Below are 11,294 nucleotides of genomic sequence, written 5' to 3' on the forward strand. Positions count from 1 at the left end.
TCATGTGTATCACTATCTACGATGGAAGCCGAATACGTAGCTCTCGCATCAGCAACACAAGAAGCTATTTGGTTGAAAAAGTTTTTGGAGCACTTGTTGGATATTGCTGAAAATACTGAACCAGTATTAGTCTACTATGACAGTGAGGCTGCAATATCCTCCACCAAGGACCCAAAGTTTCATTATAAAACCAAACATATAGATATCAAGTATAACTATGCGAGAGACATGGTTAGACGCAAGGTAGTGAATGTGAAGTATGTGTCTACAAAAGATATGCTAGCAAATCCATTGACCAAGCCTTTGTCTAGAGATGCATTTGTGAGCCACACTAGGTCTCAAGGCTTGCATAGACTCTGAGATACTTTATTTTGTTATTTATTTTCCCGTGTTCTCAAACTGATGTTCTTTGATTATCAATAAAGTTGATTTACATACATACATATTTTTATTGTTGAATGTTATGTACATTCTTTGTTTATTTTTTTACAAGTATGTCGAGTAGACATGAGGTTGGCCTTCTCACACAGGAAACTGCCTCCTTATCTTAGTGATGTGAGGAGATGAGACATGATTTTAAGCAAAATTATCATAAGGATAATTTGAGAGCTATTCGCTTAAAATCAGAATATCGCTTAAACAATGACATAAGGTCATTAGGGTGAAAAACATTCACCTAGTCTACTTTGTGAGCTAGATGCGAGTTAAAAATTATATTGTAGATCAAAGAACTCAAATTTAGATACTTATGGTGTCTAAATATCATCTGTATAGCATTCTTTATGGGATAAAAACATACGTTCCTTGGGAAAAGGGAGAAAATGTTGTAGCACATGTTTCATACCATGTGTGCTAATGTCGACCAATTGGGTTAACATAAGTCCATTCTCAACTTATTGTTGTATGAGACCCAGAACTTTTATGATAGCTCAAGATTTTGTACCCTTAGAGACTCTGATCAGATACTTGAGACTTAGTGTGATGTTAGCTATCTTAGTGTGTTTCCAAAAGACCATGAACATAGATACGGTCTAGCGGAGCATAACTAGAAAAGCAGTCATACTAATGTTAAGGGAATCGTGAGAAGAGGAAGATCATTGATGGAATCTCATTTATTTGTATTCACTGGTGCACCAATTATGACTTATAAGTTATGATTGTGAATACAAGAAATAATGATATATGAGATTTTGAGACTATATCAAATGTGATTTACATGATCTAGGGTACTACATACTTTATGATCTACTTGCAGGTTTGCACTCGACGAAAGGCTATATACTCCTAACAGATATATAGCACTTTGCTCTCACAGTACGCTGGTCGCACGGTCTACTTCCCTGTATGAATGATTGAGGAGATGAGAATATGTTTTTCATATTAGATGAGCACTCCCATTATGTGTGAGTGAGAGATGTAGGAAAATTGGATCCACCCATAAGGGGTGCTTTAAGGCCCAATAGAGTTATTAGTTAACCCTAATATTCCCTATATAAGTACACTTAGTGTGTACATTAAAAAAAACACTCGGCAATATATTTTTTCTACGCTCTTCTCTCTCAATCTCAGTTAGGGTTTAGACTGTGGAATTGGAGGTTGCTCTAACACACCGTGACAACCACCACCGATCAATAATTTCAGCCACGGTTCATCCGTTTTCACTTCCGTTTCACGAAGAACAAGTAAGTTCTCGTTTTACGATTTACGCGTTGTCAAATATGTTTAGATTAACGTGTTTTTCAGTTTCTGATTTGTCCTACATCTTTTGCATAATCTGTTGTGATTTGTGTGCATAAAGTCAGACGTGGAGAAAATAATTTAGTTGCCAAGAAGTGCCAAAAGTACGGGGATCATTGAGTGTGTAAACAGAAAGGCAAAAACGTCGAAGCATTCGTAACAAGACATTGGCCTTTCGACCAATTTTTGCAAATTAGTTGCTAAAGAAAGAAAAATGGTGTCGTCGATAGAGACTGAACAAACTGTATTTGTTGTTGAGATGGTTGATCATAGAGAGAAAAATAGGAGTGGAAATCATTTTCTGCTATGGAGAAATGACGATGAATCAAATCATCCGATATGAAATCTGTTTTCAATCCCTTTTGTATCACAGTTGATATATTTGGAGCATGTGATCAAGCAGGGTTTTGAATTTTTTATTGAGGGTTTGAGAAGGAAAAGAGATAGAAGAAAGGGTAACATCGTCTTTTCAAATTAATTTTAATAGATTAGTGGTTATTTTTGCTCGGTATTAAAAATGCTAGATAAAAAGTAAATACCACTTTAAAAAGTGGCTACCCCCACACAATTTTTACAAGTCCTGCACCATGGAGACTTTTGCATCTATACCCGATTTTGGGGTCACAATTGAACTTATACCTACTTTGCAAAAAAGTTTGCAAGCGTACTCACTTTACGATCAACTTTAGACTTATGGGTCTATTATAAAAAAATGCCTGCAGTGAAAAAATTGCACTTCAAATGCACTTAAGGCAAATAGGTCTGAAGCGCAACCAATGATTTCATGCACTTAAGGCTAATAAGTCTGAAGTGAAAAATTGCACTTCAGATGCACTTAAGGCCAATAAGTTTAAAGTGATAAATTACATTTCAGATACACTTAAGGCCAAAAAGTCTGAAGTGCAACAAACGTTTTCATTCACTTAAGGTCAATAAGTCTGAAGTGAAAATTTGCACTTCACATGCACTTAAGGCCAAAAAGTTTGAAGTACAATAAATATTTTCATTCACTTAAGGCCAATAAGTCTGAAGTGAAAATTTGCACTTCAGATGCACTTAAGGCCAAAAAGAACGTTTTCATTCATTTAAGGCCAATAAGTTTGAAGTGAAAATTGCCTAGAAACAAAATTTGTTCTTCGAATTATAACAATCCAATATACGATTTAATACCTAAATCTACTCCAAATGAGCTCAAATCTGAAACATAGCCTCCAAATATCATCAGAAACAAACCCCAATCATCAATTTGTCAAAACAACAATAAACCTAATGAACTCATTTTGTAATTAAGAAAAAAGAAGAAGAAGAAACCCAAGCAACAGTAAAAAATAAAACGTCATAACAGCTCACCATTGTAAAATATTATAAACTGCATTAAAATATATTCATACCTACCATATAAAATTATTGTCACCCAATTGGAGAAGGAGAATAAAATATCTGAAATTATTTAAAAAATGGATACAAATTAAAAATAATTTAAAAATAAATATAGGATAAATAGGCGTCCCGTGCAATTTTTACGCACGATAATCTCGCCCCAGAGAAAAGGTCTGCACCTGAAATCTCAGAGAGGCCCAAGCAAACCTAGGCCCAGCAAAGCATATGGCGTGCGTAACACGCATAAAGGCGATTCTTAGCCCTTTCGGTTCCTCTTTAAATTATCCATCTACTCTCCCATCCGTACAAATCTCTTCTCATCAAAGATTCAAAGCTTTCAACTTTAACACTCAAATCTCCATCGTCAATTCCGATCATAGTGCGTAGCTTTAACTTCTAGATCTTTCCAGAATAAAATGATATAGATAATTTCATACGATTCCCTTTTTTCTTTTTAATCTTCAGTTTCTAGGGATATTATTTATTTTTGTAGTACACGGAGTTTATTTTTTTAAAATTTGATAGGGTATTTGTATGTTAAGTGTAGGAATAAGTCTGAAATTTCGAGAACTTAGACTATGAAAGCTTAATTTATTTTAGAAGACAATTACTTTTTTTATTAGGATTTCAGAAGACAAATTATTGAGTATTATTTGTTGTATTTTAGCTGTAATTACTTTTTCTTTTTCTTTTATTTGTTAATTCTCAATTCTTTTCTTTCCTCTTGCTGATAGGTGAGTTAAAACATTTGATTACTAGTTGTTGGACTTCGATTTCGCAATTATGGTAAAATTCTGTTTTTGCACTACTATTATTTGGTGATTTATATTTCATTTTTATTGGCTTTTGATGTATACTTCGCGTGGTTTTGATACCGTCCTTTTTTGGAAAAAATTTAGTAGGTGGTGTTTAAGGATGTGAGTGGGAATAATAGTTTAATTTTGAATATCGACGTAGTTGGGATTATGAATGAACTTTAGAATGCGCGAGATTTGGATTTTCTTAAGCTGAAAATTTGACTGATAGCTTTTGGGAGATCAAAGTTGATGAATGGAACTACTAAGAAAGTGAAGTTTTGTACTTTTGAGTTGTTAAGTTTTTGATGTATGCTGTATATTTCACATACAAGAGGTTTATGGAGCTAGTATGTGCTCACACAATCTCCTTCCAGAATCCACCTGAAGGAAGTAAAAGATAGCAAGTTGCCTATATAATTTCTTTTACTACTATTATGAATTCTGCCGCTTTACTTTAAACCCAAGTTTAGAGGTTTGACTGTTTCGATTGTCCATATATAGGCCAAGTTAACTCAAAAGGACTTCTTATATGAAGCTGGCTGGCTTGCAATTTGTGCTTGACAGTCACTGTCAGTGTCTGCCAAAACCATTAGAACCTATGTAGCAGCATATTTGGCAGAGACATACTAAATTGAGAAAGGCACATCTCTCAAAAGGAACTGCTTTAATTGACATTGGTTTCCTGAACTCATCTTATCTCAGCTGATCGATTGATATGCCTAGCTTCAAATTAAGTCTCTTCTTAAGCGTAATGGTGGTGTTTTCCATGTTTGATGTTACAATAGCCTGTTTGGCAAGCTTCTAAAATCAGCTTATTTTGAAAACTGCTTTTCAAAAAAGTACTTTTGGTGAGAAATAATTTGTGTTTGACGAATTAATTTGAAAAGCACCTGTGAGCAGCAATTAGTGTTTGACTAAGCTTTTAAAAAGTACTTCTGAGCGTATTTTTCTCAAAAGTGCTTCTAAATGTATTTTTCTCAAAAGTGCTTCTAAGTGTACTTTTCTCAAAAGTATTTCCCAAAAAAGTGTTTTTTCAGAAGAAGCTACCTTTTTCCTGCTTCTTAAAAACTGCTTTTGCTTCTATTCAAAAGCAATTTTTTCCCTCCTAAAAGCTTGGCCAAACGCTTTTAACTTTGATAAACAAGCACTTTTAGCCAAAAAGAAGATTGGCTAAACAGGCTATTACTCTGTATCTTAGAATTGTTAAGGATCCATCATTGCCTATTTGAAATTTTTGTTATAGAGTAACCTTTACTCTTATTATTGTACTTATGCATTGGTTTGTTTAATATTTCAGTTTTTTGACGGGTATGGATATCATGGAACATCATTTGAGCAAACATACCGATGCTATCCTGCGTCATTCATTGATAAGGTTAGAAGGCTTTTAAAAAATGAATTTTCCCCTATTTTACTCTTCTATCGTGTTTTTTTGTAAATTTTTCAGAAAGTTTACCATTTGTATCTTTTTTCCCATCATAATCTTTGCTTTAGCATGACAATCATGAAGAGCTTTGAGGTCCTTGACATTTACTTTTGGTCTTGGAATATTATACTGTACCAAGGAAGAAAATAAAACTTTAAAACTTTCTTCCAGCGTGCATGTCAAAAATTTGAAGGGGGAATTGTTCATCAGTTCCCAAGTTAGGGCTGCATGCTTGCATGCTAAAGAGGTCTTGTGTAACCTATTTGTATGTATAGGTTGATGGAGATGTGAACCTTATATGCATAGTATGTATGAATTGCACCAACATCTTTAGTACCTCTCAACATTTAGTTTGGGTTATTTATTTATTTATTTATATGAACATTGCTTCAATTCTTATTCTATTTGTTCCCAACTGTGCAGCCGCAGATAGAGAATGGTGATAAAAGTAAGTATTCTTTGAGTAGTTTTAACTCTACCTGTTCATATATTAGTTGGATTATGATGTCTTATATTGCTCTTTCTTTATGATTTGCAGTTATAATGCCTCCTTCTGCCCTTGATCGGCTAGGTCAGTTTCTTGTATTCCGTGTCTTACCTTCTACTTCATCTCCATGTTTAGAGACTCAGTTTATATCAATCGAAGCTGGTTCATTATTTCATTTCTTAATTTTGTTAAAAACGTGTGCGTAAATTTTGCAGCATCACTTCACATTGATTACCCAATGTTGTTTGAGCTTCGAAATGCTGCTACAGACCGTGTTTCTCACTGTGGGGTTCTGGAGTTTATTGCGGAAGAGGGCATGATATATATGCCTTACTGGGTAGATATTATTTGTGTAATCTTATATTTTGGGCTCAGTTCAATTGTCGATGTATATGTGGATAAACTCATATGTTTTGTGATCTTGTAGATGATGGAGAATTTACTACTACAAGAAGGTGACACAGTAAGAGTAAAAAATGTAACTCTTCCCAAGGGAAAATATGTCAAGTTGCAACCACACACGAAGGATTTCTTGGATATTTCTAACCCTAAGGCCATGTGAGTAAATTTGCTTTTACTTGGCTGTGCCTTTCAGTTTTATACTCTTCTTTCAGAGCTCTGTGGCTCTGTATAATTTTAGTCTACTCTGTTAAGAGTCTGTACTTCCAGACTGCAAAGTTACTTTCTTCACCAGTGGAAAGCTGACCCCGTTATCAAAAAGTGATTTGCTCCAGTAAATTAGTATATAAGAATTACGCTAGCTAATTCCACATCTCCTTTGTTTCTGGATTAAGCTTCTTATAAATTTTTTTTAGGCATGTATCTTGTTCTAGAAGTGTTCACTTTACCAATGGAGTTACACATCTATCCTTTTGGTACCAAGGAAGAAAATTTTGGGCAGAGCTGAAAGTGTTGTCTCTATGCCAGCTAATGCGGGTTGGAAATGGGCAGTAGAGATCCAAAATGATGAACTGCTTACGGTTTTAACTTTTGATACGTCACATCGTTTGCGATATTAGCATTTCTCATAAGTGACAGTGAAAGAATGGTTCGCATTAATGGTCGGAAGTTTTCTTTGGTTTGAGTAAAAAAATTGAAATGAATGTTGATGAGGAAAAAACATGAGCTTTCTATTCTTTTGTTGTGTTTCGCTTATAATGACTTCCTACATGATGTATTGCCTCATGCACTCTTGCCTCTCAATAGAATGCCACTAGCCCGTCCTTTTCTAGTGCATTTATCACGTTTAATGCTCGCAATAGTCAATTTTGGATGTTTCTTGGTGGAATAATATGCATCACAAAAGTATGACAAGTCCAATTTATTTCAATCGACTTATCAAGATAAAAATTTAATTTATTTAATTTCTCTCATTTTGAGTCTAAATGCATTACCTGTGCGGCAAGAAATATTTGTTTGTTCAATTGCTTTTTTGTTCCTGTCTTTTGCAAAATATGCACACTTATCTAGGCTTCCATGTTTTACGCCCTTTTTTTTGTTGCTGATGCAGCTTGGAGACGACACTGAGAAATTTTTCTTGCTTAACCACTGGAGATAGTATTATGGTGGCTTACAACAATAAAAAGTATTACATAGACATAGTTGAGTCGAAGCCCTCTAATGCAATAAGCATCATTGAGACAGACTGCGAGGTAGACTTTGCACCTCCTCTTGATTATAAAGAACCTGAAAGACCAGTTCAATCTCTTCCAAGCAAAACTCCAGCTGAAGGTGCACAATACATTCTGTAATTATAGTTGTGTTCTTCTCTGTCTTTTGTTTAATACAATATAACATCCTAAGCTCTTATTAGCTGAGGATGGGTCGTTTCGGGAATGTTCAATATTCTCCCTCCTTGAACTATTTTTTGATATTGTAGTATCAAGTAATATTACTCTCTGTTGGTTGGCGTTTGTGTGGTATTCTATCAACATAAAACTCACAGTTCATGCATTTTAGCTATTTATCTAAATGTAAAGCTAGTTAACTCTAACTAGCTTATACAAACCTTTTGAAAAGAAATTGTACAAGTCAAATGGGATTGTCTAAGTTGAGATAAAGGAATATCTTCAATGATTGTAGACTCCAGTTTTACTAATTTTTAGGTAGTAATATCTCCAGTAGGCATGGCTACTGTGAAAGCCAGAGAACTATATACAGCTTCAAGTTTGTTTGATCCAATTATGTTATTCACATTATAAATTTGACTGATCTTTTCCTGGACTGGAAAACCTTTTTGGCTAATTGCCTTGGTGGATGGTACAAGGCTAAGTTAGCTTCTTACCCCTTATAAAGAATTGTAGACTATTGTTTGTTCCTGGTTATTTCTGTAGAATATTGATATCTCTCAGTTTTCTACTTTAACTTGATGGTTTTTGATCATGCAGGTGAAGAGGCTGCAGCAGAGGAGGAGCCGAAATTCAACCCTTTTACTGGTTCAGCAAGACGATTGGATGGGAAACCTCTGAAACAGCAACCTCCACCTGTTTCCACATCTGGGTCTAAAGACAAGCGACCTGATATGGCAAATGCTACTGGACAGTCAGCTGCCGGTTCAAGCTCTCAAAGCTCCAATCGTCAGACACAGGGGAAGCTTGTCTTTGGGTCAAATGCAAACCGGAATCCGGATAAACAAAAGGTTTCTCATCTCCACCTGCATAGATTTCATTATAACATGTTTATTTGTTCCTGGCCGTTGGCAAAGTACTAACTGCTGATTAAGTATTTGGCTACTTATGTGTTTCAACGTGTTAAAATTCCTCTATATCTGCAGGAACCTGTGAAGGAACCTGTTAAGGAGGAACCTCAAAAGAAAGAAGAGCCAAAGTTTCAAGCTTTCACTGGGAAAAAGTATTCCTTGAGGGGTTGACTGTAATATATTCATGTTATTTATCCTATGTTTTCACATCATATCTGCTCAGTCAAATTACATGGACTATGTGATCAATGTATAATCAATCGACTTAGTTTTTGTTCCAAAGCCAACTGATATACAGTTTCCATCTAAATCCCGGACTTCTGGGCTTTTAAACTCTCACATAGTTTGTTTACAAGTGCTTATATTCAGCCCAATCTCAGTTATTTAGCCCAATCTCAGTTATTCAGCCCAATACTTGATAATGATGTTATGATTTGGAAGTCTGACCCCAAGTCCAACTCTAGTAACTTACATTCGCACCGTGAGAAGATGGATACATGTAGTTTAGCCTTTTATTTTATTTAGAAAATTTTTCACAAACTACTATTGTTTAGTGGTTATTAGCTAGTTGTAGCTACTAGGGGTGTTCAAACCGAATCGGAAAACCGCACTAAACCGAAAAATCAAACCAAACCGATTAAAAAATCCGACTAGGTTTGGTTTGACTTGGTTTGGTATTGAGTAAAATAACCCGAATCAAACCGACATATAAATATATAAATTTTATTTATATTTTTAACACTTTATAGTGAATTTTCTTTAGAAAATGTAGAAATATTTGTGATCCTCTCATGTATTAACTTTGAAAGCATAAATTAACGAAAAATTATTGTTAGACGCCTAAGAAATAACTATCATGTGTTACTAAAAAAATTCTCCCATTAGAATATTTTAATAGATCATATGTTTGTCAATTTTTTCTATATTTACTAAACATATATTCACTTGTCAAAGTTTTATCTATAATTTTAACAAAGTAAGATTGAAATAATATTCATGTAACAAAAAAATCTGAAAACCCGACAAAATCGAACCAATCCAAACCGATCTAGTTGGTTTGGTTTGGTTTTGATAAAAATCGAACCAACTCGGTCCATGTACACCCCTAGTAGCTATCATTTACTATATTACTTCCTATAGCTATGTTTTCAATTTTGCTATAGTGTATTCAATGTATTTAAGCTATTGTATTCATGAATACAGTAGCAAATTTCAACATGAAACAGTGGAGTACAGCTAGGCAACTATTGTATTCGACTGTATTCACAATATGTATTTGTGAATACAGTAACGTAAATAGCGTAAATCGTGGTCTATTCAGTTGTTTTTAAATGGAAAGTGAATCAATTAACACAAACAGACTTCTAATATAACTCAACAAACTCAATTATAAATCTGAATATATAAATACATTTGAATACATAAATTATATTAATAAAAAAAACATATGAATACATTCATGGAATATAGCGAGACAGTGAATACAATGAAATATATGAAATATAGCGAGATACATTGAAATACAATGAATAAAAAGACAATGAATACAATGAAATATATGAAATATAGCGAGATACATTGAAATATAATGGAAAAAAATGTAACAGACTTTTCAAGTTGCTGAGCCCTAAACTCTGTCGTCTTTGTTCAAGAATAACCCTAATGTCGTCTCGTCAATAGCAGATTTCGAACCTTCATTGTCAGCCCAATTTACCCTAAAAATTCCTTTCAAAAATACTTGCGCCATATGCAATCCTCTTAAGTTTATTTGGGTCTTTTCACAAGCATTTTAGGTGTAGATGGTGGTTTCTATCTCCTTCTGGTTGAGAGTCGGTTTTCGTCGTTGTAGTTGTAGACTAGCAGGAACTCTCCACAAACCTGAACTATTCACAACTTTTTCTTGATTATAGTAGATCTGTTTGTTGCTGTGCAACTGGATTCTTCTTTTATGATCTAGCTTCAATTCGAAACAATCTTCTGAATTTTCATTGTCAGCCCCAATTTATCGTTCAATAGCAAATTTCGAACCTCCATCTTTCTCTCTAGGGCTTGATTTCGATAGATTCAGAGCCCCAGGCCACTGATAATGAAAATTTCGTTCGACAATGGAGATGAATCAGTGAAGAATCATGGTTGTATTCATGGAGAAAGACTGGCGTTGAGAGAGAGGGTAGAGAAAAATCTGAAAGAATGAGAGAGAAAAATAATACAAAGGGTATTTTATGGCTTAAGGGTAGGAGGTGACATCAATAGATATTTGACTATAAAAATTAAAAGGTAGCTATGAAATATAATTTTTTAAAAATATATTTATTTAAAATAAATAAGGTATCAACCTTTGCTACGGGAGGTGAAAATTCCTTTTATTTTCCTTGTTAGGGGGCCAGGGTAGGTGGTTATAAATTTATGAAATTTTTTAGTGGTTTTATCAGTAAGCAGTCAAAAGAGATCACTTCGACACATTCTCGTTCTTTCTCCATTATGGGAGCTTAAACTTCTACAGGAATGGTATCCGCTATTCCATTCAATCAATTTAAATTAAGGTGCAGAAACGTGCCCTCATCAAATTGAATGTCTATCCTTACCTCATTTGAAGATAGAAAACGTGTCTTGTACTTTTCAAAAGAACTTCAACTGATATATATAGCTTGAGTTGAAAATTCGAAATCAATTGCACCTAACCTGCAACTTTCAATATGAATTCGCCCTAGAGTTCTTGAAAAGTTAGTTGTAAATGACTCAATTTATAATACGCATGGAGAACTTGCG

At 34.3% G+C, this 11,294-nt stretch overlaps 1 protein-coding gene across 5 annotated transcripts; it reads left to right on the forward strand.

Annotated features, from left to right (window-relative positions):
* The first annotated feature begins 3,362 nt into the window (after positions 1–3,362).
* LOC107774380 (uncharacterized) lies at positions 3,363–8,864 on the forward strand. Of its 5 annotated transcripts, none has more exons than XM_016593885.2 (10): positions 3,363–3,496; positions 3,852–3,903; positions 5,212–5,289; positions 5,764–5,788; positions 5,879–5,911; positions 6,043–6,164; positions 6,255–6,385; positions 7,338–7,558; positions 8,215–8,465; positions 8,601–8,864. In XM_016593885.2, exons 2-10 carry the CDS (start codon positions 3,901–3,903, stop codon positions 8,694–8,696), a joined length of 960 nt encoding a protein of 319 aa, XP_016449371.1. In that variant the 5' UTR covers positions 3,363–3,496; positions 3,852–3,900; the 3' UTR covers positions 8,697–8,864. The 5 variants fall into 5 exon arrangements, with proteins under 5 accessions (XP_016449371.1, XP_016449372.1, XP_075110814.1 ...); XM_075254714.1 differs by lacking the exon at positions 3,363–3,496 and adding an exon at positions 4,416–4,554 and having other exon boundaries at positions 3,588–3,903; XM_016593886.2 differs by lacking the exon at positions 3,852–3,903 and having other exon boundaries at positions 3,368–3,496.
* Positions 8,865–11,294: the final 2,430 nt, after the last annotated feature.

Source organism: Nicotiana tabacum, chromosome 6, assembly GCF_000715075.1.
Source record: "Nicotiana tabacum cultivar K326 chromosome 6, ASM71507v2, whole genome shotgun sequence".
NCBI classification, from domain to species: Eukaryota; Viridiplantae; Streptophyta; class Magnoliopsida; order Solanales; family Solanaceae; genus Nicotiana; species Nicotiana tabacum.